This window comes from Siniperca chuatsi, linkage group LG9 (assembly GCF_020085105.1).
Source record: "Siniperca chuatsi isolate FFG_IHB_CAS linkage group LG9, ASM2008510v1, whole genome shotgun sequence".
NCBI lineage: Eukaryota > Metazoa > Chordata > Actinopteri > Centrarchiformes > Sinipercidae > Siniperca > Siniperca chuatsi.
In genome coordinates this window covers 30271521-30297402 of record NC_058050.1, presented here as the reverse complement: position 1 = coordinate 30297402, position 25882 = coordinate 30271521, and the positions used below count along the sequence as shown (strand labels likewise).

General features: G+C 38.9%; 1 protein-coding gene across 3 annotated transcripts in view; it reads left to right on the top strand.

Annotated features, from left to right (window-relative positions):
- The first annotated feature begins 3179 nt into the window (after window positions 1-3179).
- LOC122880938 (aldehyde dehydrogenase, mitochondrial-like) overlaps window positions 3180-25882 on the top strand; it is a 46674-nt gene continuing 23971 nt past the window's right edge. The window contains exons 1-10 of one of the 3 annotated variants that reach the window (XM_044206469.1): window positions 3180-3425; window positions 8198-8302; window positions 11527-11667; window positions 12473-12552; window positions 12862-12973; window positions 16905-17033; window positions 18040-18153; window positions 24405-24507; window positions 25185-25369; window positions 25622-25786. In XM_044206469.1, coding sequence (XP_044062404.1) covers window positions 3309-3425; window positions 8198-8302; window positions 11527-11667; window positions 12473-12552; window positions 12862-12973; window positions 16905-17033; window positions 18040-18153; window positions 24405-24507; window positions 25185-25369; window positions 25622-25786 — 1251 coding nt within the window. In that variant the 5' untranslated portion in view covers window positions 3180-3308. The remainder of the gene's footprint in view (window positions 3426-8197; window positions 8303-11526; window positions 11668-12472; window positions 12553-12861; window positions 12974-16904; window positions 17034-18039; window positions 18154-24404; window positions 24508-25184; window positions 25370-25621; window positions 25787-25882) is intronic. The other 2 variants (XM_044206468.1, XM_044206467.1) reach the window with 2 other exon arrangements.

Here is a 25882-nt window from a genome sequence, read left to right as displayed (position 1 = left end):
GAGACCAATTAGCAATAACAGAAATGGAAAAAGCCAAGCTCCTAGGAAGAGTCTTTGCCAGCGTTCACAGTGGAAATCACCTCACTGAGAGACAGAAACAAAGGAAAGAAGAAGTCCTAAAAGATCATGAAAAGGTGCTGGTAAAAAGGTAGAAACCAGCTCCGCTCTGGATGTGGACTTCACCTTGAGGGAAACGAGAAGGGCAGCAGATATTCTGCTCCGGGACGAGATCAGCTGAGTTATGCTGTGTTCAGTCAGTTACCAGAGGGAGCATTAGAAACAGTGTTGACATTTTTCAATAAGATATGGACAGAGGGAAGATTACCTGTGAAGTGGAAGATGGCATTAATTTGACCATTTGCTAAACCAGGAAAAGATACATCAAATGCTGAAAACTACAGACCAATAGCACTAACCTCACACTAAATGGATGGAAAAAATGATTGCCTACAGGCTAGCATTCTTTTTAGAAAAAGGAAGACTGTTAAACGAGTATCAGAGTGGATTTAGGAAAGGAAGATCTACAGCAGATGCTGTAATTAAAGTAAGTAATGAAATTGAAAAGACCCTTAATATGAAGGAAATGATGGCTATAGTTTTCTTTGACATTGAGAAAGTGTATGATTCCATGTGGAGAGAAGGTCTGTTAATTAAACTGAACAAGCTAAGCATAGGTGGAAAGTTATATAACTGGATCATGGATTTTATTCCTCTCTGCCCACTCTCTTTTCTAATATTTGCAGATTTACTTTGGGTTGTGGAAATATCCATGGAGAAATGCTGCTATGAATCACTGCTGGACTGTGTTGTATAGTATCTCATTTGTACTGTTTCACCTTCTTGTTAATGTCCCAGTCAAAACCTTCTTACCCAGTATGTTAGAGATAATCTAGTTCTTCTCAGATGCAGAGGCAGTTCACTAGATTCAACCAGCACTGCATTAATGGCCGTTGTTCTGACTGCTCCTAAACAAAGTCTTAGTGCTCTATATTGTATCCTGTCCAGTTTTTCTAGGTGAGTTTTTGCTGCTGCTTCAGTCACCATGCAACCATAATCCAAAGCAGCTCTCATCAAAGCCCTGTATATGTGTAATAATGCTTCTTTGTCAGCTCCCCATTCTGTTCCGACCACACACCTCCTTACATTTAACACCGCAATGCTGACTGTACACCTGTCTCTGTATTTTCAAAGAAATCTTTAATCATGATATTAAATAGAATTGGACTGATGACACTACCTTGGGGTATCCCGCTTTTAATAACAAAACTATCTGAGATTTCTGATCCTACTTTAACTTGAAATGTTCTGTTTGATAGAATAATAACACTGGGTGCATGGTTCAAGAGTATGTGAAGAAAAGTTACTATAATTATCTTAATATTTTTACAGATGGATCAAAACACTCAAATAACGAACATGTAGGGGTGGGTATATACATCCCAGAATCTGACCGAGGAAGTGTTAGAGAATCTCAAACAGGTTCTCAGGACACACAGCAGACGTCTTCAGTGGGTAGAGGAGGTTACACCAATTAAAGTGGTGGTATGTTCAGAGTCTGCTGCTGCAATACAAAGTATACAGTCAGGAGAATCGGTCTGAGAGGATCTTTTAATCGAGGTTTATATGAGCCTACTAAATCTGCAGCAACCAGGAATCGATGTTCATTTCTGCTGGAGACCAGCTCATGTTGGAATAGAGGGAAATGAGACTGCCGATAAACTTGCTAAAAATGCACTAAACAAAAATGATAATGACATTTTAGAAATTTGTTTTGGGAGATCAGAAGCAAAGTCACTAACTCATCAGGGAATAATGACATCATGGCAGGGAATCTGGAATAACGACAGTGAGGGTAGAGAATGCTATAAAATCCAAAAATCTGTCAGAGTCAGAAATAATCAGGTAAATGTAGGAAAGAAGATGTTATCTGTGCTAGGCTAAGACCAGGACACACAGGACTCAATGCTACCTTGTATACCATGAAACAGTCAGTGTCAGATAAATGTGAGACTTGTAACTGGAAGGAATCTGCTGAACACGTGCTGATGGGATGTAGGAGGTTCAGTGTAGAAAGAGAGAGACTGAAGGGCAGAGTGGCAGAGAGGCAGGGAGCGGAGCATCAAAGGTCTGTTAGAGACCGGGGAGAAACACTTACAGGTTCAAAGGGCTTTATTCAAATATTTAAAAGAAGCAGGTATAATATCTAGAATATAAAATCTATAAAGTGTTACTTATTTTCAGTGTGTGTGTATTTGTTTTGTTTTTTCCCCCGTATGTTAGTTTTGGTTAAAGTCATGATGTTACACACTCCGGTACAGTAGGTGGCGGCATGCACCTTTAACGTTGGTTTGTAGCCCGCCAGTAAATCAAAGAAGAAGAAGAAGAAGAAGAAGAAGAAGAAGAAGTCCCATAATTTACACAATATTTTCCATCACTCATTTCCCCTGGTATACTGCTGTTACAATGAAGCCTAGCATACTGTAAACATAATTAAGTATAGAGAATGAGGGTCATTCATGTTGCCTATATTCACATCAGTGCATAACTACCTCATTTAATTAATTGGATCAATAAATGGATAAATATTCACATTGGTATCTGAAAGTTAGAAAGATTACATCAGGATGTGATATCATCTCAACAGCTAGAGTACAGCAGTGTTTCATTCCAATCTGTTTCTTCAGTAATTATTTTTTCAACAATACAAATACCTAACATTTCAAACATAAAAAAATAACTTAGGATACATAGAATAAGTAATTCAAAGTGACTGTTGTTGGTAATTCCTGCTGTTCAGTAAGAAAACAATGGGCCTCATGCATGTATCGTTAAGAACCTTTGTTGCATTCATCAGTACTTGAGTACTTCCCACTTGTTCTTATGTAAGATCAAAAATTAAGTGCCCTAGACCACTCGTAAGCCGATAGGGCACTTAATTTTCTTGCGTTTTGAAGAAAAATGTGTAATATCAGACATCATTCATCAGCACACACAGGTGGGTAAGAACAAACTTGGCTGTCAACGCACGTTTCAGGAATCCCACGTAGGATTTTCTTATTTTCTTCTTATTGCTTTGTGCAAGAACAGAAAAAAGAAAAACAGATAAATAACAAAACATTCCCAATGGCCCAATCTCCCGCTTGGAACTATTCAAAGCTACATGTGTCACGTGACTGGCTGACGTACAGAACGTGGGCGGGAATGAAGGTCCACAGGTCCACCTCTGCCTTTCGAAGCTGCTCGTTTAGCCGTGGTCTGGACTACACGCAGATTGTTTCTGTCGCGTTTGGCGTGCAAGAAGAAGCATCATGCTCCGTGCCGTGTTTTCTAGGGCCCTTCCCAGACTGAGCCGACTGTCGGCATGTCACTACTCCGCGGCTGCCATCCCAGCACCCAGCAGCCAACCCGAGGTCCACTATAACAAGGTAAAGTTAGGCCCAATTATCACATGTGCTTAAACGTGACTTTGGACATTGGCCAAGTGCGCAATCAACAAGTGTGTGTTATTGCGCTGCGAAACACCAATTCATCATTAACGTAAAGGTACCAGTGAGGTGTTAACTGTCTGCTGCAAACAGTTGTACTACATTTTTCAAGTGACGTGCCAAGGTCTGCTTTGACATGGAACACGAGCTGAGGTCCAGGATCCAGACGCACCAACTTTCTATTTAAGTAGTTCCTGCTAATGTTATGTTATGATGTGCTTGCTGCATGATTTGTTAAAGAGCAGCCGGCAACATTGAGGAGACAAGTAAAGTAACGTTAGAAAGGAGTCTCTTTGTACTAAGGAATCCAGACAAACTCCCATTGCGAAATCCTACTTGGAAGAGATAAGTTTCACATGGTGAGGTTAATTATTAACAGTGCGTCCTTGTAATGTTAATCCATGTATTAATTGGCCATGTCAGTTTGTGATGTTTACAGACTGTGCTCTTCTTCGGCAGCAAACCAAAGCGTGTCAAGTACATTTACCAGGAAAAATGCGCAGCGTTTCTGGCCGTTTTGGTAAGCGTAGCTGCACGCGTGAAGGCTCTGATCTTTTCATAGCCTGCTAACCTAATGAAGTTTCATCAAACTTTTTTGAACTTAAGTTAACTTGTGCTTCGTGTCATTCCATTAGTGCATGCAGAGGCTCTGCGACGCTGCGCCATAACACCCACAACTTGTCCGCTGTCTGATACTTAAGTAATGCTGCACCAGATTTCTCTTTTGTCTGTTGTTGACAGGTGATAGCAGTTCACCGCAATGCCACCTTTAACAATACTGTCTGATTTTTTTGTTTGTTGAACAAACAACTTGTGAAGGTGCCAAGTGAAACGTTTAGCTGAAGCTCATGTAGCTGCGCCTCAGCCTCATTGTCTCCGGCGTTTGTCTATTTTTATCTCAGTTGTTTAACAACTATTATCCTGATGGGCTTTTTAAAAAAGTGTTGTTACTAATAATTATTTAGCTAATAATTAGTACATACACAAGTGGAAATGGTTGTCACAAAATGGTTGTCCATGTGAGTAGTAACCATAATAGCTAAAGCCACTGCCCTCCATCCAAAATAGATTATGTAAACACAATTCTAATTATTCCTAGTATGTTGATGCAACTGCTGTCAATTTTATAAGCTTGCTTTTACTCCTAAATTGGTACTTAAGAGCATTCTTAAGTGTAATTCTTGCTGCTCATTCAACTTTTTACTATCTGCTGTTCCCCATAAGACACACAAATAGACCACAATTATTATAACTATGCACTGTCACATTTTTTGATGAAAGCGCAAATATAAACTTAGAGAGATTCCAGAGAGTCCAGAGATTTAATTCAGATTCAGATGATGCTTCATTTCTTCAGTTTTGCTGAAGTAAAACACATCTTATTTAAATAAAATAATCAGTTACAGGTTTCAAAGGACACATTTCCATCAGTAGGCCTCAATGAGGAGTACATTTTGTTAGAAATCATTTCGTAAACAAAAAATCAATGTACTTGTTAGCAAACAACAAACTACTTAATAATTGAAGTAAATATAAATATGACTTCACACTGTCACCTCACCTGAATGCATTCCATTAACACACTCTTGTGGTGCTGACCACCTCTACTCCTTTGGAGTTTGGTCTGGTGCCATCCAGCTGTGACACACATGTAGACTCAAGGGGCAGGACAGCGTCTTTGAAAGTCATTACTTATCTGTAAGATAGGAATTTGTTGGTTACAGTAATACATTCAGATCTGCAATCATATATATATATATATATATATATATATATATATATATATATATATATATATGATGAGTTCTAAAGAGTTAAAGTTTAACTTAAAAGTGAACACAAATATTTTTAACCGCTTAAAAATAATAGTCTAACATGAATAAGAAAACAATATACAAAACCACTTAAGTGTGTTTCCCTTATAACTTAAAACCAAAAATTTTAGTTTTTACTATTTTCCACCCTTTAAATTCAGTTTGGAACATAACCTTTCACTTGCTTACACACACTCACTGAAACTGAAATAAAAAATAATGTGCTTTAAGAAAAAAAAACAATGCAGGCCGAAGTTGTGGCTTGGGAGCCAATGGCCTAAAACAAGCGGGAGCTTCACCTGCTAGTGCAAAATCCAAAACAGACCCCACATGTAATATTAGTTTGTGCTCACCAGTCCATAGGATGTTACCTGAAGCATGGGGGGAAAGATGGAGAAAAGATCAGGGATGATAGGCGGAGACTGAGTAGATTTCAGGCTGGATACTGGGTTTTGTGGTGCTCTGGCTGGTGGCGACAGTTAATAACAAAGTTGAAAAAGTGACTTTAATCAACCAAAAGCTCATATACAATATCATATTGAGGTAGTTTTATCTTCAGATTTTAGCTAACAGTAAACACACAACCAATAACGTTACAGTAACATGGACTGTTACCACACTGAGAGCTATTATAATGTTGCTAGTCACAATTAGTGTGCTAGCATCACAGCTTTTACAAACTGAATCCAATTGGTAGTGTTAAAAATACACACGTGTGTATTTACTGTCTGTATGCAGCAATAAGTCAACAAGGTGGTGTCACTCTCCATTAACTGAAGTTATAGACATATTTAACTGCCAACATCAACTGTGTTTCCATAGCTAGCTAGCTGCCCTTGCTTTAGCTACATCTGACTAATGTAGCCTGCAGCAGACTGTGGTGTTATTTTAACAATTTGGCTAAAACTTGGATTAAAACACTGGGGAAAAAAGTACTTGCGTGTCATTCATAGCTGGAGTAACACCACAACTGACCACAACAAAGAAACTCCACTGCCTGCAAAACCTATTCAAACTTGTTCTGTCAGTGCAGGGCAGTCGTCATAGCAACTGATTTAAGTGCTTTCATGGAGTTTTGTAAAATTCAAACTGACTGACTGACTGTTTTATCATACACAATTTAATATCAGGAAATAATGTTTCCTGAAATCTTTCTAATTAGGTGTGATTTAAACACAAAGAAAAGGATAATTCATGTATTTGAGCTAATTTGTTACCAAAAGTTTTGTCACTTCACAAATATAGCAGTCATGTTCTATTTTTGAAATAGTTTGAATTAATTTATTAATTGCTGGAAAGTTAATAAACATTGAACCCATCATTTTCCCCTTTCAATATATCTCTAATATAACCCTGTCCTTGACAACTCTCATGGCACTCATGCTCATCACAACTGTTTGCTGTGTTAGTGAGGTAGCTAGCCAGCTATAGTTTGTCAGTCAGTAGCAGATTGAAAGATAAGCATCAAAGCATCTCTTCATCATTCTGCAGCTCAGCAGTCGATGGTGCGGTGGTGGTTTGAGTCTGAGTGTTGACTTCACGCTATATTCTTACCTAGTTGGTGAGATGCAATGCTGCAAAGTAAGTAAATAATGTTCTCATATTGGAATCGCAGGAGTCTGTTTTTTTTCACCACATATGTTGAACATTTCCCCTGAACATTTATAGCAGAGGTGCTGTTTATCTCTTGACTTGGCAGCAACAAACCATGAGTTAATGTTAGTGACCGTTATTAACAGTGAAATATTACTACAGAAAAAGGCGATTCTGATTGGAGTTCAATCCATTGAAATAATCGTTCAGAATTGGAACAAAGCTGTAGCATGAATCTTATAACTTGATAGAGTGGAGAATATGTGGTTTAGTAGAGAGCAGTGGTGGAATGTAACCAAGTACATTTAGTACTTGGTTTAGAGGTACTTGTACTTTACTTGAGTATTTCCATGGCATTTTCTGCTACTTCAGCATTTAACTGATCAGATCAGAATCAGAAATACTTTATTGATCCCCGAAGGGAAACTTGTTACAGCAGCTCGCCTTTACGTCAGTGCACACAGGAGAAAGTACTAGCAAAAAATATAATAAAATGCACTAAAAAAAGGTCAGAAAATAAATTAAGTACCAAGTGGGTATAAGTATTAAAATAAGTGTGAAGTACCAAGTGGGTTTACCGGTTGATGATGATGATAATACGGTATAATAATACAATGTAGTAAGTAATAAGTTGTAGTGCATGACTGTCGAGTTAAGTGTAGCTTGATATTACTGTTAATTATTTAAATGGTAAATGGACTGTACTTATATAGCACCTTTCTAGTCTTTTCCGACTACTCAAAGTGCTACATATCACATTCACCCCATTCATGCACATTCATACACTGATGGCATACTAAGTCCAAGGTAATCACTCATACACACACAGAGCCCTCGTGAGCAATTTGGGGTTCAGTGTCTTGCTCAAGGATACTTCGACATGTGGGCTCTACCACCAAGCCACAGTCGCCCATTTAACATGTTAAATATTCTTTTAATATTTATTTGTTTGCCGTCTGAGTACCTTTGCATAGGCATACCGATGCACAATCCACATAGAAAAGGTCTATTTTCATTCTAACTCAAAAAATCACTAAAATTATCAGTAATCTATGAATGTTTCCCCTTTAAAATCGGTATTGCTCTCGTTGTCAAAAATCCCATATCAGTCGGGCTCTAGTTTATAACAGAAAAATCAGTATCAGTTGATTTTTTACGTTCCTTGTAGCTTAGAATTTTAAGCCTTGGTGAAAGTTGCTGAGCATTACTTCAAGATGAAGATCTACGTTCTCATCTTTTTTGAAGTGTAATTGATGTTATTTTGGTACAAATGCAGCCCTGTAATGATACATTTTAATGTTTCAGCTGTTTATCAACAACCAGTGGCAGGATGCAGCAAGTGGGAAAACTTTCCCTACGATCAACCCAGCAACCGGTGAAGTCATCTGTCAAGTTGCAGAGGCTGATGAGGTAAGCAAACTCTCTGATACATACAAACTGCTTTAATTCACAATCATTTATGTTCCACTAAAGGTGGGGAGCATTTGTGGGTAACATTTACTGGAACTGGAAAGTAACATTAAACTGAAATGGAACTGGTTAGGTCCAACTGAAAGTCCAAATGAATTTAAGTTGCTGTTTTTCCACTTCAGCATGCAGATCTGCTTTGTAAACCACATGTCTTATACTCTGTACATATTTTATTGTTTCATGATTACACCCTCCGTCTATGCATTAACCAGTCAGAGTAGTGTTGGTTGTTTGTACGTAGATGGAGAACTTCGGTAATGCATTAGATTACGGCCTGCAAGTACAGCATAATTCTTCCCAATTTACAGTGTAATTTTTGTAGTGCAGTATATGTTACTGTGTATGTTGTAAAGTAGGCCTACTCACTGTACAGTATGGGGCATAACATGGTACTTACAAGGGACTTCAGAAGCCTGAGGTGGTACAGGTTTATGTGGATTGACACTGTTGTTGCACAGAGTGCTGTTTGTTGTTGTTATGGAGTACAGTAAGTATAAAAGCTTTTTTGATGAGGCAGTTGTAGAAGATGATCAGTAGTATGTCCTGTCACAGTGTAACTGTCATGAACAGTAAAGGACACAAACACTACAGCCAATGAAAAACTTAATTGAATTGAATTAATTGTAGTGAATTAAGGCTTAAAAGGCATTAAACTGATCATAGCAAAGGACCTTAATTTTGGTAAGAGGAAGGAGCAGAGTTACACTCTGTTCCGGCTATCAGAAGAAAATCTGCATTCACAGTAAATAACAGAATTCAACTTATGTTAAATTGACCTCGGGGCACCATTCTTTACAAAGAGAAACTCTTGATAGTCAATTAATAAATTCACAGCAAAACAATTAATAATCAATTTAGTCTCGTTCTGAAGCTGCTACAGAGTTCTTGTCTCGTGTATATTGACCAGAATACGTCATACACACAAACCACATAATAATTAAATGCTTTCTTTATAAATGAAAGGTTTATTAAACTAACTACACACAATAATCTGCTGACAACACAAACACAATTAATAACTACTTGACACTTAAATGAACTGATAAATGCAACCATGAGTGAATGACATGAACACCCTATGAACCTTTTAATAAATGAAATGAGGACCATTGGATACCAGATGATGCAGAGTTTCTTTCTTTAAGAGTTAGTTTGTTCTTTTTTTCTATTTCTCTGCACCACATGGCTGGGTGCATAGGGTCCAGGGTTTCTTCTTTTCTAACCTTTTGTTGTGTGACCCCTGAACTGGAGCAGGCTTAGAAGGCTTCTTTCTTTCACAGTTGCTGGATATTGGCGTTTTCCAACAAGTTCTGTGTGCCTTTGATTCCTCTGCGGGTTGGTTGAGGCCAGCTGCAGGAGGAGCCTTCCCACTGCAGCAAAAACACAATACAGAAACTGTCTGACTGAGGAAATAACGACGGCTAAAGTTACTACCAACTTTGGCCGTGCAAGTGTTCAAACCCACTGAGGCTTTACAGGTAGAAAAGCCCCTGCTCATTTCGAACTGCCCCAGAATACAATCCACCATACAGCCTGGCATGCCAGAGGACAATTTTGGGTCACCTGGAGGATCCACCATTCATGGGGAATTAAAGAGCAGGTTCATGGGAAGTGAATCCTGTTGAACTTCAATTTCCAACATTTGGGAGACTGAATGATAGACCTAACCCACTCCAATACCTGGAAAGGTGTGAGGATTTTCTAGCTCTCAATCCACTCACAGATGAGGAGCTCATTGCCACCCTGCGTAATATACTTCACGGAACTGCAAGAGATTGGTGGGATGTGGGCAGACATAAAATTCATAAGAGAGAATTCCATGACCAGTTCCATACTGCCTTCCTGTCAGAGGACTATGATGAACTTGCATAAAGGGAGCGCAATAGAATTCAGGGAGAGAGTGAACGCATCAGAGACTTTGCCTACATGTACCAGTCACTATGCAAGCACTGGAAACCAAATATTGAAGAAGAGGAGATAATAAAGTTGATTTTTGAAAAACATCAACCCCCAACTGGAAGCCTTGGACAAGGGGACCCTTGTACCTAGCAGATGGAGAGGGAAGACCTTTTTTATGATGGATCGTAGAAAAGGTTTCAGTCGTAGTCATCTGGACACTGTTTTCAGAATCGAGACGTTTCGGCTTCCATCCGGAAGTCATTTTCAATTGTGACAAAATGGGACGGGAACATGATGGAGTGAAATGAACCTCACATTCGTCCCAACCAGTGACATTACCTTGTGTCATCTTGCTTTCCCTACAGTGGTGGGACTAGACTTCATTTTCTTTTCTGGACTGCAGTTTGATGTCTCAGAGAGACAACAAGAAGTGCCAGTATCAGTTCTTGAGAGAATCTGTGGCGAGGCCAAATGCTGGTCTTCCATCACAGCTTGCCTTCTTCTCTGCTGCAGCTCCTGTGGACCTAGTTCCTTTGCCACCATGCCATGACCTCCTACAGGCTGCCACCATCAATGCTCACCTGGATGATTTTGATTTTAAAATCAGTTATGTCAGATACAGGAAAACTCAAATGTCTGCACAGCAACACTGGGATGCACTGTCATCCATATAGCAATGGAAGAATACATGATGGGTTTTGTATCACCTAAGTGAGGGGAAGCATGTAAATTGAAAACAATTGCTGGCTAAAAACAGAGCCTTGGGGAACACCACAATTTAACAGACTTGCAAAGGAAAATTTGTTTGCTGTTGCCTTGCAGCTTAGCTTGTTTAATGAACTCCTAAACAAACACCCGCTCGGGAAAACTGCCCTGCTAAGCCATGCCAAGAAAAACATTTCTTGTCTTGCAGCATAATGCACTTCTCTGCCATTTATCTGTGTGTTCCAAACATATCTGGTTTCTCCAGGAAATCACGGAGTGTGGTTCTTCCATTGGAGCTTCTGAGCTATGAGCTGTTGATAGCATGACACAGAAGTTGTTTTTAGCTATGTTATGAATATTGATATATGAATCAACAGAAGTGGATTACCTTTTGATACAATTTAATGTTTTGATTCTTGGTCACCATTGGAATCCTTAGTAAATTTCGTTTTACTTTTCTTTAACCTACACCTTTCCAGCATTTGATACATTTTCACAGTAGTATTCCTTTAAAAGCACAAAGTCATGAAGTTAATCATGTTGTGGGGTTATATTTCCAGCCAGATGTAGACAAGGCAGTGAAAGCAGCACATAATGCCTTTAGGTTGGGGTCACCGTGGCGACGGATGGACGCCTCTCATCGCGGCCTGCTACTCAACCGATTGGCCGATGCCATTGAGAGGGATGCTGCCTACCTTGCTGTGAGTCATTATTAAATGAGTGTCAAAACACTGTTGAACAGCATTTGGGGGGGAAAAAACAGGGATGCTTTTATTTGTATTATGTTGTTGCCCCACCAGGTATAGTCACATGAGCACACACATATATATTTACATTAATGTTCAGATAAAAATTATTTGACACAAAAATGTACCTGTTTCATCATAAATCCCAGGATAGACCAGTGCAGAATTTCCAATACTGACCATATTCTTTATTTAAATATCTACCATATTATCTCTTTCTCTTAGTCATCTCTTTGTCTTTCTTTTTGCACATCATTTAGAGAATAAGTCAAAAAGAAAAAATGGATGAAGAATCAAAACAAGATTTTTATAATAAACTTCTTGGAAGATGGACCTACCTTTTTAACAAAATATTACTATTGCACACTGACGAAGGCATAGCTGAAATGTTTGTGCATTTAATGTCCCCTGTGATAAATTTAGACAGTGAGAACAAAATAACAGGAACAACCTGATTGCTTCTGTGTTTCACTATTACTATAACTATTACTAACTATAAAATCAAATATAATACAAATACTGTATTATATAATACAATTACTGTATATCTTCTTCCAGATTGTCAAAAATACACATTACTTCCTTAACATGTCTCTTATACTGCTTCTTATTAACAGTAGCAGCATTGTGTGTATTTTCTATTTTCAATTATGGGAAACGCATCATATCCCATAATATTGCACAACTTAAAATTGGTTCAGTGTTGTACATGCCATGTAAACTTGCTATGCATTAAATTGATATTGTGGTGTTGCCACAGGAACTGGAGACCCTTGACAATGGGAAGCCATACGCTGTTTCCTACACTGTGGATCTGCCTAATGTGGTGAAATGTCTCAGGTAACAAACACAACACAGGGTTTTATGGCATTTTAAAGCTTCATTGTGTACCTTTTTGTTTTGAAAACTTTCTGCTTCCCTGTGGCCAGCAAAGTCATAAAATGCAGTCCTGATATAACACTGCCTTGCTACTTCTTAACAATGCCTTCGGCTGCCTCAGTTTGAGTGGACAATTTATCTAGCTCTTTAATGTAATCTCATAGGTAAGACATAAGTCAGACGAAGTAGCTCTGCTTTTGAACTTTTGGGGGGAAAAACCCTTTACTGTAAGCACAGATATTGTGTCTAAACCAGTTGTGTTGTGTTTAGGTACTACGCAGGCTGGGCTGACAAATGGGAGGGAAAGACCATCCCCATCGATGGAGATTATTTCTGCTACACCAGACATGAACCCATTGGAGTCTGTGGACAGATCATACCGGTGAGGGAGGTGGGGGTAGGCAGGGAGAAAAAGATTTAAATATTGTACATCCTGTTAAATACAAAACAATTACACAAAATATGAAAGAAGGCAATGGAAATGCATACAAATAGCCGCTGCACCTGATTTATTTATTTATTTATTATAGCTGGGTGTAAAATCTGCAGCACAGTTTTCTCAGATACACATAGAGGGAGTGAGATTTAAGAGTAACTAAATCCCAAAACCGCTTTTTTCCAGCTGAAAATCAATGTATATGGGTATTTAGTAGTGTTATTGGTGGATTCAGGTCAAAATCTTGACATTCTAGTGCAAAGTATTTAAATTCTACATAATCTGTTTATAAATATGCATAGCGACCGCCCTCTACAGGTTGAAACCCAGCTATTGCAATTGATTTTTGCTATTGGCTGACCCGAAGGCAGGTGATGTATATGGAGGCAGCTTTCGTCACCAGCCAACCAATGAAGTGTACCTACTGCCCATATTTAAACTCTTCGGGGTTCTCAAATTGAAATTGTTGAATGTTACAAAAATTTAGATATGTCACTAGATAATAGACTGACTTTTAAGCCATGTACAACACCCGAAAAGCACATTTAAGTTTCTCTTCTGCTAGTTGGAAGACCATTGCTCAATCTAGAATTATGTCTCCACTGGATTGTAGTGATATTGTACGTAAATATGCATGCTTCTTCCTCCAACTTAAAGCCTAAAGCCTCTTTTCTCAGTGTCACAGTGCACTGTGCTTTATAACATCCGATAAATTCTTGACTCACCATTGTGTAATACAGTTGTATGCAAAAGTTTAGGAACCCCTGACAATTTCCATGATTTTCATTTATAAATATTTGGGTGTTTGGATCAGCAATTTCATTTTGATCTATCAAATAACTGAAGGACACAGTAATATTTCAGTAGTGAAATGAGATTTATTGGATTAACAGAAAATATGCAATATGCATCAAAACGAAATTAGACAGGTGCATAAATTTGGGCACCCCAACAGAAAAATCACATCAATATTTAGTAGAGCCTCCTTTAGCAGAAATAACAGCCTCTAGACGCTTCCTATAGCCTGTAATGAGTGTCTGGATTCTGGATGAATGTATTTTGGACCATTCCTCCTTACAAAACATCTCCAGTTCAGTTAGGTTTGATGGTTGCTGAGCATGGACAGCCCGCTTCAAATCACCCCGCAGATGTTCAATGATATTCAGGTCTGGGGACTGGGATGGCCATTCCAGAACATTGTACTTGTTCCTCTGCATAAAGGCCAGAGTAGATTTTGAGCAGTGTTTTGGGTCGTTGTCTTGTTGAAATATCCAGCCCGGCGCGTAACTTCAACTTTGTGACTGATTCCTCAACATTATTCTCAAGAATCTGCTGATATTGAGTGGAATCCATGCGACCCTCAACTTTAACCAGATTCCCAGTACCGGCACTGGCCACACAACCCCACAGCATGATGGAACCTCCACCAAATTTTACTGTGGGTAGCAAGTGTTTTTCTTGGAACGTTGTGTTCTTTTGCCGCCATGCATAACGCCCCTTGTTATGACCAAATAACTCAATCTTTGTTTCATCAGTCCACAGCACCTTATTCCAAAATGAAGCTGGCTTGTCCAAATGTGTGTTTGCATACCTCAAGCGACTCCGTTTGTGGCGTGTGTGCAGAAAAGGCTTCTTTCGCATCACTCTCCCATGCAGCTTCTCCTTGTGCAAAGTGCGCTGAATTGTTGAACGATGCACAGTGACACCATCTGCAGCAAGTTGATGTTGTAGGTCTTTGGAGGTGGTCTGTGGGCTGTTTTTGACCGTTCTCACCATCCTTCGCCTTTGCCTCTCCAATATTTTATGTGGCCTGCCACTTCTGGCCTTAACAAGAACTGTGCCTGTAGTCCTCCATTTCCTCACTATGTTCCTCACAGTGGACACTGACAGCTTATATTTCTGCGATAACTTTTGTAGCCTCCCCTAAACCATAATGTAGAACAATCTTTTTTTCAGGTCATTTGAGAGTTGTTTTGAGGCCCCCATGTTGCCACTCTTCAGAGGAGAGTCAAAGAGAACAACAACTTTCAATTGGCCACCTTAAATACCTTTTCTCATGATTGGATGCACCTGTCTATGAAGTTCAAGGCTTAATGAGCTCACCAAACCAATTGTGTGTTCCAATTAATCAGTGCTAAGTAGTTACAGGTATTCAAATCAACAAAATGACAAGGGTGCCCAAATTTATGCACCTGTCTAATTTCGTTTTGATGCATATTGCACATTTTCTGTTAATCCAATAAATCTCATTTCACTACTGAAATATTACTGTGTCCTTCAGTTATTTGATAGATCAAAATGAAATTGCTGATCCAAACACCCAAATATTTATAAATGAAAATCATGGAAATTGTCAGGGGTTCCTAAACTTTTGCATACAACTGTATATGAAAGGGTGGGAGGAGATGAGACTGTTCTGGTCCTCAATAATTTCTCTGGAGGCATGCTTTCTTGTGAAGAGTTGGATAGAGTAGCTCTGCTATAGTTACTCCAAACCACACAGTACATGCCATCAGTGGGGTGTATTTATGCATGTTGGTTTTTCCAGATATAACGCTGTAGATTGTACCTCTGCAGTAGTTGTATACACCCTGTAGTAGCATACGTACATACCATGATTATTCACATTCTGTATTCTTCAGCTATGTTATTGATGTTTATCTTCTGAGTTCTTAAGTTGTTTGTGTCTCTCATAGTGAAATTGTAAGGGACTTAATTCTAAAAAGCAGTGGTCAGTTGATCACTGCTCTGCTTAAAAGAACATTAAACCTTCCTACAAACTCATATTAAATATGTTTGTTGATACGTTTTCATTTTGCCACCGAATTGCAGTATACTTGACCATAGTTTTGGAATGTCACCAACTGATATACAACAAGAGTGTACACTAGAGCACAGATGGAATAGAAGAGGAATGGTTCATATAAGGCCCTGTCACTCTAAACCAGAGGGTCTTGGAAACCATCCAGTTCATAGTCAAAAATATAAGTTTGAGTGTTGTGGTTTGATAGAAGTTGAGAAAAACACCTTTTTTATAGGTTTTACAAATAATGACTGATCTGTTGTCCTCCTGCATACTGGTGTTTAAGGTACCAGTGAGACAATGAAATACATTCAGGAAATACAGTTGGAGCAGCAGATCAATGCTTTTAAAGTCTTATCAGATGCCAAAACACTGCACAATGGTTTGTAATATTCGCAGCAGGATTTTACAACTCTGGAAAGTTATCATGGCGGCAACTATTTAATCTTTTGTCACGACGATCGCAAGGTACGCGGTAGAAATACGGAGTTCTCGTTACAAAGTAATCTACCGGGATTGTGCATTGGCACTCCCGCTGCATGGATGTACTGGCTCCATTCAAATGAAGAAGAGAGCTGCTTTTTTTCACATAGGGTTTAAGTCTGTCTGAACAGTCAGAATACCCAAATCATTCAGGGTGTATGCACAGTGCTAAAAAAAGTTAGTTTTTCCTTAAGGTACAGTTTACACATTCCGTTCAATGAAATTTCCCCTGCACTCGGCATCTAAAAAGGGCTTGAAATAAATACATATCTATCTGAACAATCACAAACTATAAACAGTGTAGGAGAACGACACTATAGTTTGTAGTCTGGTGGTGTGATAATGTACCAAAAAATGGTGACAAACACATCTGCTCGATCAAAGTTGAACATAGGTGAACAAACTGCGAATTTGCCACAGCCGGCTGGAGATTGCACTGAAACGGGAAACGCATGCTTGAATTTGTTGGTCACATGGGCTTCACTAGAAGTGAATGGGAAATGGAGCAAATATTTGTTGAACAGAAGTGTAATGTGACCATACCTTTACTCCTGATCTTTCTCTCCTCCCTCTATTCTTCGCTCCCTGCAGTGGAACTTCCCTCTGTTGATGCAGGCCTGGAAACTTGGCCCTGCCCTTGCGACTGGTAACACTGTGGTGATGAAAGTTGCAGAGCAGACACCACTCACAGCACTCTTTGTAGCCAGCCTGATTAAAGAGGTACTTTATTTCTTTTTTTTGTCCTTGCATGAAGAACAAACTGTAACAGGATGTTTGTTTACCCCAACACTGTTTGAAGCATCATTCTCTGAGGTTATTAGCTCTTTGTTATTTTCCTCGCTTAAATTATGCAGTCGACCCTACACCGTAAAAAACATTCTGTTCTGCAAACAAGCTGTTGTGTAATCAAGATAAATGTTATTATCAAATCAAAAAATCTGCTAATGGGATAAGCAAAAATTACTTGTAAGAATTCTTCTAGACCATAGACAGGCCACTACAAAACACAATCTGGCCTTTAAAGATAGTTAAAAAGGTGTGAAACAAGCAATGAATGGAATAAATCAAAATCTGTCCTTGCATTGATCTCCAGATGGATTGCTTAACTGCAGTTAATTTAAAATGCTGAAGCAGAGTTTTACAGAGGAAAAAATATGGCCACATTGCATCGGTCTAAAGAAACTTTGGCTTTCTGTTCATTTAAGAACTGCTAATATAAAGTCACTTAGGTACACAGTCCTATGTAGCTTTCCTTCCTAGTTTGACAGGCTTGTTAATATTGGGCCTATCATTCATTTGCCTTTTATATGTGAGGTCATCAGGCTCAGGTCAATTTGGTTGTTGTAAGTGCAAAGTCAAAAGTTACTTATTTTAGTTTTTAAAGTCTGAGCTGCTGGAATACTCTGCCATCACATCTGATGTGCTTCAATGTTCATATAATTGTACACACAGAATGCTCCTTTTTGCATTTGATTCATTCATGAATGGACATATCATGAATGAATTGACACATACAAAGCAATGCAAAAATATGTTATGTAAAGTTTACTATGTTCAGTTTTGTTGAGATTATGTCAAGACAGGTGCTGATTCAGCTGTAGAGGTTTGTGGTGTTGTATGTAATTGCATTACAATCACTTTAGCATATTATGTTCTTGACAAAGATGTACAATAATAATAATGACCAAATTTTCTCAAGCTTTTGTTGACTTTGTTCTGTTTACAGGTGGGCTTTCCGGAAGGTGTTGTGAATATCTTGCCTGGCATGGGACCATCAGCTGGCGCTGCCATCGCAAGGCACATGGATGTTGACAAGGTGGCGTTCACTGGCTCCACAGAGGTAGGACAATTCTCTTTTTTTTGCCTTTAGTTATTGTTCGCAGGACAATAAATTGCTAAACTAAAACAAATTCAAAAGCCAGGAGATATATTTATGACCACATGGGGGCAGAAAGACTCAAACAAGTCACAGAAATGTAACCCTGAAATACTTTATGAAGTTGTCAGAGCTAGCAAGTGTTTGATGGAGGTCATTCTAAACACTGTATTTGATGTAAGTCAAATAGCACATATTAGCAGAGAGCGTGAGAGAGAGATCTGTACTTTCTGTATTTGGATAATCATTATTGAATTCAATTTAAATTTGAACATACAGCTTGCCATTATATATGATCTCTATTTGTAATTAATTAGTAATGAAATCTCTGTCTATTTGTTCATGGAACATTCAGGGTCTGTGCCCTTCGGCTTTTGGACTGAAGAGCACAGACCCAGAATTCATCTCTTGCATGAAAAGTCAAGATAGTCTTATATTATTACAAACATGGCATCGAGACGACACAGACACCCACTGTCCCTCAAACTATAGAGAGGTATTACTACCATCCCTCAAAAAGAAACACATCCGTCACGGTAGAGATTCAGGTGGGGTTATTGTGGGGTTATCGTCTCATCTAAAAATAATTTAAAAAGCAACAACACTAATCTGGCTTAAGTTAAACAAAAATATTGCCTAATGTGGTAATGATATGTACATGCGTGTGGCCTACACTACGATGAAACTTTTTTGAAAATCTCCATAAAGTAATCTGACATTACAAGGTCCCAGGTAGTGTCCTGTTGGTGGGAGATTTAAATGCCAGAACAGGATTTGACCCCGACATAGTGGATCCTGCTGCCAACAGCCACATCTTTGGACAGTCCTCTCTACACCTCACCCCCACCACTAGACACAGACACAATCAAGACCACATTGTGAACAAAATGGGGAGAGAACTAGTGCATCTCAGTCGCTCCTTAGGTCTGTATATGCTTAATGGCAGGATGAAAGTGGAGGGATGTTCACATATTATTCAGCTCTTGGGACTAGTATAGTCAACTATGCCATCACTGACATGGACCCCTCCTCATCAGTGCATTCACTGTCAGACCACAGACCCCACTATCGGATCATTGCCAGATAAATGTATATCTAAAACCAACCGTACACAAGACAGTAACGGAACCTGAGCCCTGTAAATTACATAAAACAAATAATAAAATATAAATGGACTCCTGATGGTGAAGTTAGATTTAAAAAGTCACTGCACCTAAAATAACTGATCTAATTAACACATTCTCTCTGTACAATTTGAACCAAACCAATTTAACATGGCTGTGACAAAATAAATATTTATCATAAATCAGCCAGTAAAGCAGGTCTTACTAAGAACAGCTCTGCATCTAAACAGAGACTGAAAAAGGAAGAGTGGTACAACAAAGACTGCAAAGATGTCCAACCTAAAACACCGTCAGCCACAAAACACAGACCTGAGACAAAGTTAGGTTGAAACTCTGAAAGAATACAAACATAAATATAGCTGCAAGCGGCAATTCGTGGGTTCAAACCCTTTTTCGCTCAGCAGAAGGAAGCAGCTCAATCGGCCAAAACTAAAGCCGCAAGCAGCAATGATTGGGTTTCAGGCTTCACAAAGCCGAGCTAACTCACTTCAGCTACTTTAATTCTGTTTAATGGAGTGAGACCCGTCACACTGATTTTATAGTTTGATTTGTGTTATTCCACGCCCACTTTTTGCCCTTGTAGTGCCCCCCTAGTAGTCAATTTTGAATGAAACTGTCAGGGTATGTTTCAGGTACTTCTGTGGACACATCCTGGAAGTTTTGTGTTAAATGGACCTACAGTTGTTGACTTTCGTCAATTTATGCGCTAATCCACAGCCCTTGTTGAAGTTCATTGGTCAATATCTTGAAAACTAATAAGATATCAACAAGCTTTATACAACTTTTGATAAGGTTCGTCCAGTGACGATCCACCGAAAATTTGGTAGCAATCAGACCTACGGTTTAGGAGATGTTAGTGTGTTTTTCAAAAAATTATTTTCTTGGTTGTAGAGCACATTAAGCTGTACTTGAGAGAAATTTCAAGTTATTCTGCCTTACCTGTTCAAAATTGCATTTTTGGACCTAAATTACAGCGACGCCATGTGGCCGGTTGGGCTCATATTTCTGTGGAAGCACATGCACGTCATTTACAGTTATTGGGTCAAGTTCTATGTTTCTAGCTCATGCCAGCTTACGAGAATTTGAGCTGAAGCGTCAAACAACAAATATAATAGATAGATAGATAGATAGATAGATAGATAGATCAAAAAAATAAATCTAACCTAATAAACATAAAAGAGATTCAGCCCCTTCGGGCCTTGAACCCATAATAATATAAACCAATTGGAACTATGGTTTAGGAGGAGATGTCAGAAATGTGTTTTTTCAAAAAATTCAAAGTAGCGGAAAATCTAGCTAGGCAGACTCATATGGTCCAAGAGGCTTTGTAGAGCACATTGAGCTGGACATGTATAAGACCTTTCACGTCAATCGGACTTACGGTTTGAGGGACATGGCTTTCAAAATCTTCCCATTTTTGGCTGTTAATTATAGTGCCACCATCAGGCCGATTAGAATCATATTTTTGGTGAAGCACTTTCATGTCATCTCCAAATATCGTGCCAAGTTTCACGTCTCTACCTTGTTCCAGCTCACAGCAAATTGAGGGAAGGCATAAAAAAAACAGATAATGCTGAATAGACCAGGTCCACATGCACCAATCAACATGACACTTCAGATTTTGATTATTACTTGGCCCCAGAGCATGCACACCGGATTTGGTGAAATTCTGTCCACCAGGTTTTGAGGTACATGTTTTTGGCATTTGTAGCACCCCCTATGGGACGGGCTCAAAATGCTTTGGCACGCCTATTCCCAAAGACGGACTGAACTTATCCACCAAAATTTACGATGATTGGACAAATCCTTAATAAGTTATGGAAGATCAGCAGTTCGATCCTGGCTTCCACCAGCCCACATGTCTGTCATGTCGGAGTGTCCTTGGGCAAGGTACTGAACCCAAAATGGTTCCCGAGGGATGTGCCATTGGTGTGCGTGTGAATGATAAGTTTGTTTGGACTGATGAGCAGTTGGCACCTGCCATCTGCCTGTATGAATATGTGTGAATGGGGTGAATGTCATATGTAGTGTGAAGCACTTTGAGTAGTCGGAAGACTAGAAAGGCGTTATGCAAGTCCATTTACCATTACTCCAAATTACCATAATTTACAAAATGAACATCATGCTGTATTAAAGAAGACCTGAAACTAGTGATTGAGACCATAAACTCATTAGGAAACCGTGTACTGAATCAAGTTGACTTCTGTACAATTGGATTGCATTGCCTTCATTTTCACTTTTAGAGGCTTTTTTTTATAGAGCACATTGAGCTGGACTTGTGTGAGAAATTGTAAGTCAGTTAGACTCATGGTGTGAGGGTCGTGGCCTTTCAAAAATCGCATTTTTGGGCCTTAATTACAAATCCACCATTGGTGATTGGGCTAATATTTCTATTAAACTCATGGGAATTTGAGACGATGCGGCACAATAATAATAATAATAATCCGACACAAAGTGCAATTTTAGGCCATTTTTCTCCATTTACAGGCTCTGTACTTTAACAAACTCCTCCTAGGGAATTCATCAGATTGACTTCAAATTTTCGCAGCGCAATCTAAACACCTTCGCCAGTAAAAGTTGTGAGTTTTCGTTGAAGTCGAACCGTGATGTTTCGCCACAAAAGAGGAAGTTATTGTAACTTGAGTGTACAAGTTTTATACCTTGATGTACTCTTAGCAGGTTAAGCCGATCCACCTCAAATTTGGGCAGGAAAGACTTAAGACGTGGGTGATGCTGTATCGGTAAAGCTTGTAAGTGTTCGTTGAACGCCGTTGCTGTGGTAACATTATTTACCATGAAAAACGAAGCTGTTATTGAGGTGCTAAGGATGCTTGAAATCTCACGAAATTGGGCACATGTTAGAAACAATGTTTTGTCTGATATGGGTCGCTGGCTTTGGCATGGCTCGATAGCACCCTCTACAAAATTTCAACGAAGCAGTACATTTTAGATGTACGAAATTTGGGAGGCAGATGTATCATCTCTAGACTAAAAAAAAGAAAAAAAAAAAAAAAAGAAAAGAGGAGCCATACCCAACAGGAAGTCAGCCATTTTGAATTGAATGTGCCCTTTTTCGCCATTTACAGGCTCCGTACTTTAATGAATATTAACGAACTCCCCCTAAAGAATTAATCGTCTTGACTTCAGATGTTTGATACGAGTTGTAAGAGTTCTGCCCGGAAGACATCTACATGCCATTCAGTTATAGTCATAGTCATAGTGCCACCTGACAAAAATAAGTCTGATTTACATTTCAACAAAGTAGCCTTTGCGGTACGTTTCACCTAGACGTACAAAATGTAGTAGGCACACCTCCAGATATACAATAAAGTCTAATGGTGCCAAGCTCTACAATCAACAGGAAGTCGGCCATATTGAATTTTGTGTAAAACATGAATGAAATTCACACTTACTGAACTTCTCCTTGGAGGTTAACCAGATCCGCCACAAATTTGGTCAGAGTATATAAAACACTTTCACGATGTCAAATTGCGAAGCTTTTGAGTTTTTGAAGAACACGGCATATATATAGATATATAGATATAGATATAGATAGATAGAGATAGATATAGATAGATATATCTATAGATAGATAGATAGATATATCTATAGATAGATATAGATATAAAGTAGGTTAAAGGATTTGGAGTTCAACACAGAAGAGGTTGGCAAATTATTTACTCTTGTGCAACATTAAAGAAACCAGCATAATTATATACCCAAGCATTTATTAAAAGATAAACAAAGCAAAAACACAAATGAAGTCGAACTCAAAATGCACTAAACTACAGAACAAAAGGGTGTGTGTGATCCTACTGGCAAATTTGGTCAGGAGCCCTTAAGACCATAATGATGCTACATTGTGAAGCTTCTGAGTTTTAACTGAACAGTGTTGCCGTGGCAAGATGAAAAATCTGCATGTTTCTTCATGAAACAGTAATAACATTCTGCACATATTTAATTGGCCAGTAGAGGGCAGTGCTGCCTTGCAAATGGATATACACCTCTCTTGAAGAGTCAAAGGGTTGTCTAAGCTTATGTTATTTGTGTACATCCAAACAAGATGTAGAAAGTTTCCCATCGTTTGTTTGGTGTAGTAATTCTGGACATATAATGCTAGCTTTGTGGAGAAATCATCTCTTATTTCAAAATACATGGTAAGCTGATAGCGTAATTTATCTCTCTCCCCTTCTCTATTATTGGAGCTGTCTATGATCCGGAAAGATTTCTAAAACTGATGTATTATCACCAAAACACTAATCTATGTGGAATAAGCTCACCTTTAAACTTTTGTTGGCGTATCTTATTGTTTATATCTGTATTTACGTTTTGTGCCGCCCGATACACAGTTACACCTGTTTGCTACAAAGGAACCAAGTCATGCCAGCGGCAATTCCCGTCTCAGGTGAAAGCAACATGAAATCACTCTTGTGGCCTCGTCTGTTCGAGTTATGATGGTAATTAGGTTTATATGCACACAACAGGTTACTGGGAGAAATTACATTATGCATAAATTGTTTTGTGTTTTATCTGGGTGAGGCTTGAATACTGTTTTTCTAGGCACTGTGTATAAATTACATGGTCACTCTGTTTCTGACAGTGACAACTGAGTCATAGCAAAGAGACCATACAAGCAGAGAGACGAGAGAAAAAAGCAAATGTGTGAAAAATAAGAGAATGTGATCCTCTTTAAAGTTGACAGCTTTTAGTTTGCGAGTTTCGTTCTCGCTGAATGAAAGTAAAGGCAAGAAGAAAGAAATATCACAGAATCTTTGAAAGCTTCAACATGTTCTCATAGACAGCATAGACATCCAGACCAACCTTTTCCTGCAGTCTGTGCTGTAAAGTGTGTTACTGCAGCTTTCCATGAAGTACTTGCATATATGTACTTGCATAGAATAATGTATAGTATAAGGACTTTCTACACTACAGCTATTAACAAACTTCTTTCCAATCTATCATTTTGGCTAATTGCCACTTGTAACTTGCAATGTCATCTTGAATAAGCTGTAGTAGTTTTTATAGCACTAACTTCTCCACTAATAAAATAATTTCAGCTGAAGTAAAAGTGTCACCATCTGTGCCCATCAGGTGGGTCATCTAATCCAGCAGGCTTCTGGCAGCAGTAATCTGAAGAAAGTCACTCTGGAGCTGGGAGGAAAGAGTCCTAATATCATCCTGTCTGATGCCAACAGTATGTTTTCTGTCTGTTTCCAAAGCTGCAAGATACCTTATACTACTGTGTTTGTATGGTTTTACAGATATAATTGCAGCAGTCACATTCTAATCAAGGCTGGCTTACCATTCAGACAAAGCAGGCAACTGCCCTAGGGGCCCCTAAAACAGCAGATTTACTTTTGGAATTGGTTTGTGGAAATTTTATTGTACCTTTGTTTGGGAATATGCACAGCTAAAGCACAATATCCACTGATGTGATGCAGGCCTTCAGGGGAGGGGGAGGAAATGGGGTTTAATAGGGGCCCAGCAGCTCATTTTTGCCCCAGGGTCCCCAAACAAGTTCTAGCCATAATTCTAATATTAATATATGTCCTTACAAAGTCTGGCCTTTTTTTTATTTAAATGTAGAAAATGTTTCTAAAACTTTGTGATAACTATTTAGCTTTGTCTGGTTTTGTATTTAGGAGGAAAAATGTTTATTGTACATATTATTGGGTGCACTGCTGACACAAAGTGGAACAAAAGCTGAAAGAGCAGGTCTGAATTTCTGAAAGATGTCTTGTGTCTAAAACAAGTGAGTTGAAACTATTGTGAAGCTCAATTCATTACACATTATAATATTGATTTTAAATCTTAAGGAAAAGAATATTTTCCCTGTGAAAGTCAGGTTGTCTTTGTCATTTCCTCATTCAGTGGAAGATGCAGTGGAGCAGTCCCACTTTGCTCTGTTTTTCAACCAAGGCCAGTGTTGCTGTGCTGGCTCTCGAACCTACGTCCAAGCAGATATCTACGATGAGTTTGTGGAGCGGAGTGTTGAGCGAGCTAAGAGACGAGTGGTGGGAAACCCTTTTGACTTAAAGACAGAGCAAGGACCTCAGGTAGCGCACACTCACTGTCACACACTGGTGCTCACAGTGATGTTATTTTCAACAAGATCCCAACACATACCCACCCTAACGAAACTCTGTTAACTTTCTTTTTTTTAAGAGCTGTAAAATATTGGTCAGTACAGCTTTAAAACATAATGAGGTGTTCAGGAGCACATTCAGTGTTTGCAGTCCAGGAGAGTGTAAGTACTCTGGCATGCACTCACGCTCTCGATGCTGTTCCCTCTGTGATGACCTGTCCAGGTAGATCAGGAGCAGTTCAACAAGATTCTGGGCTACATCAGTAGTGGGAAAAGAGAGGGAGCCAAACTGATGTGTGGAGGAGGAGTGGCTGCAGACAGAGGATATTTCATCCAACCTACTGTGTTTGGAGATGTCCAGGACAACATGACCATTGCTAGGGAGGAGGTAAGATAGTATGTAAGATTTAAAATGCCTAAATAAAAAAAAAAAATGTATCCAAGAACTAAATGGAAATACAATACGAAATGTTATATGTATTTC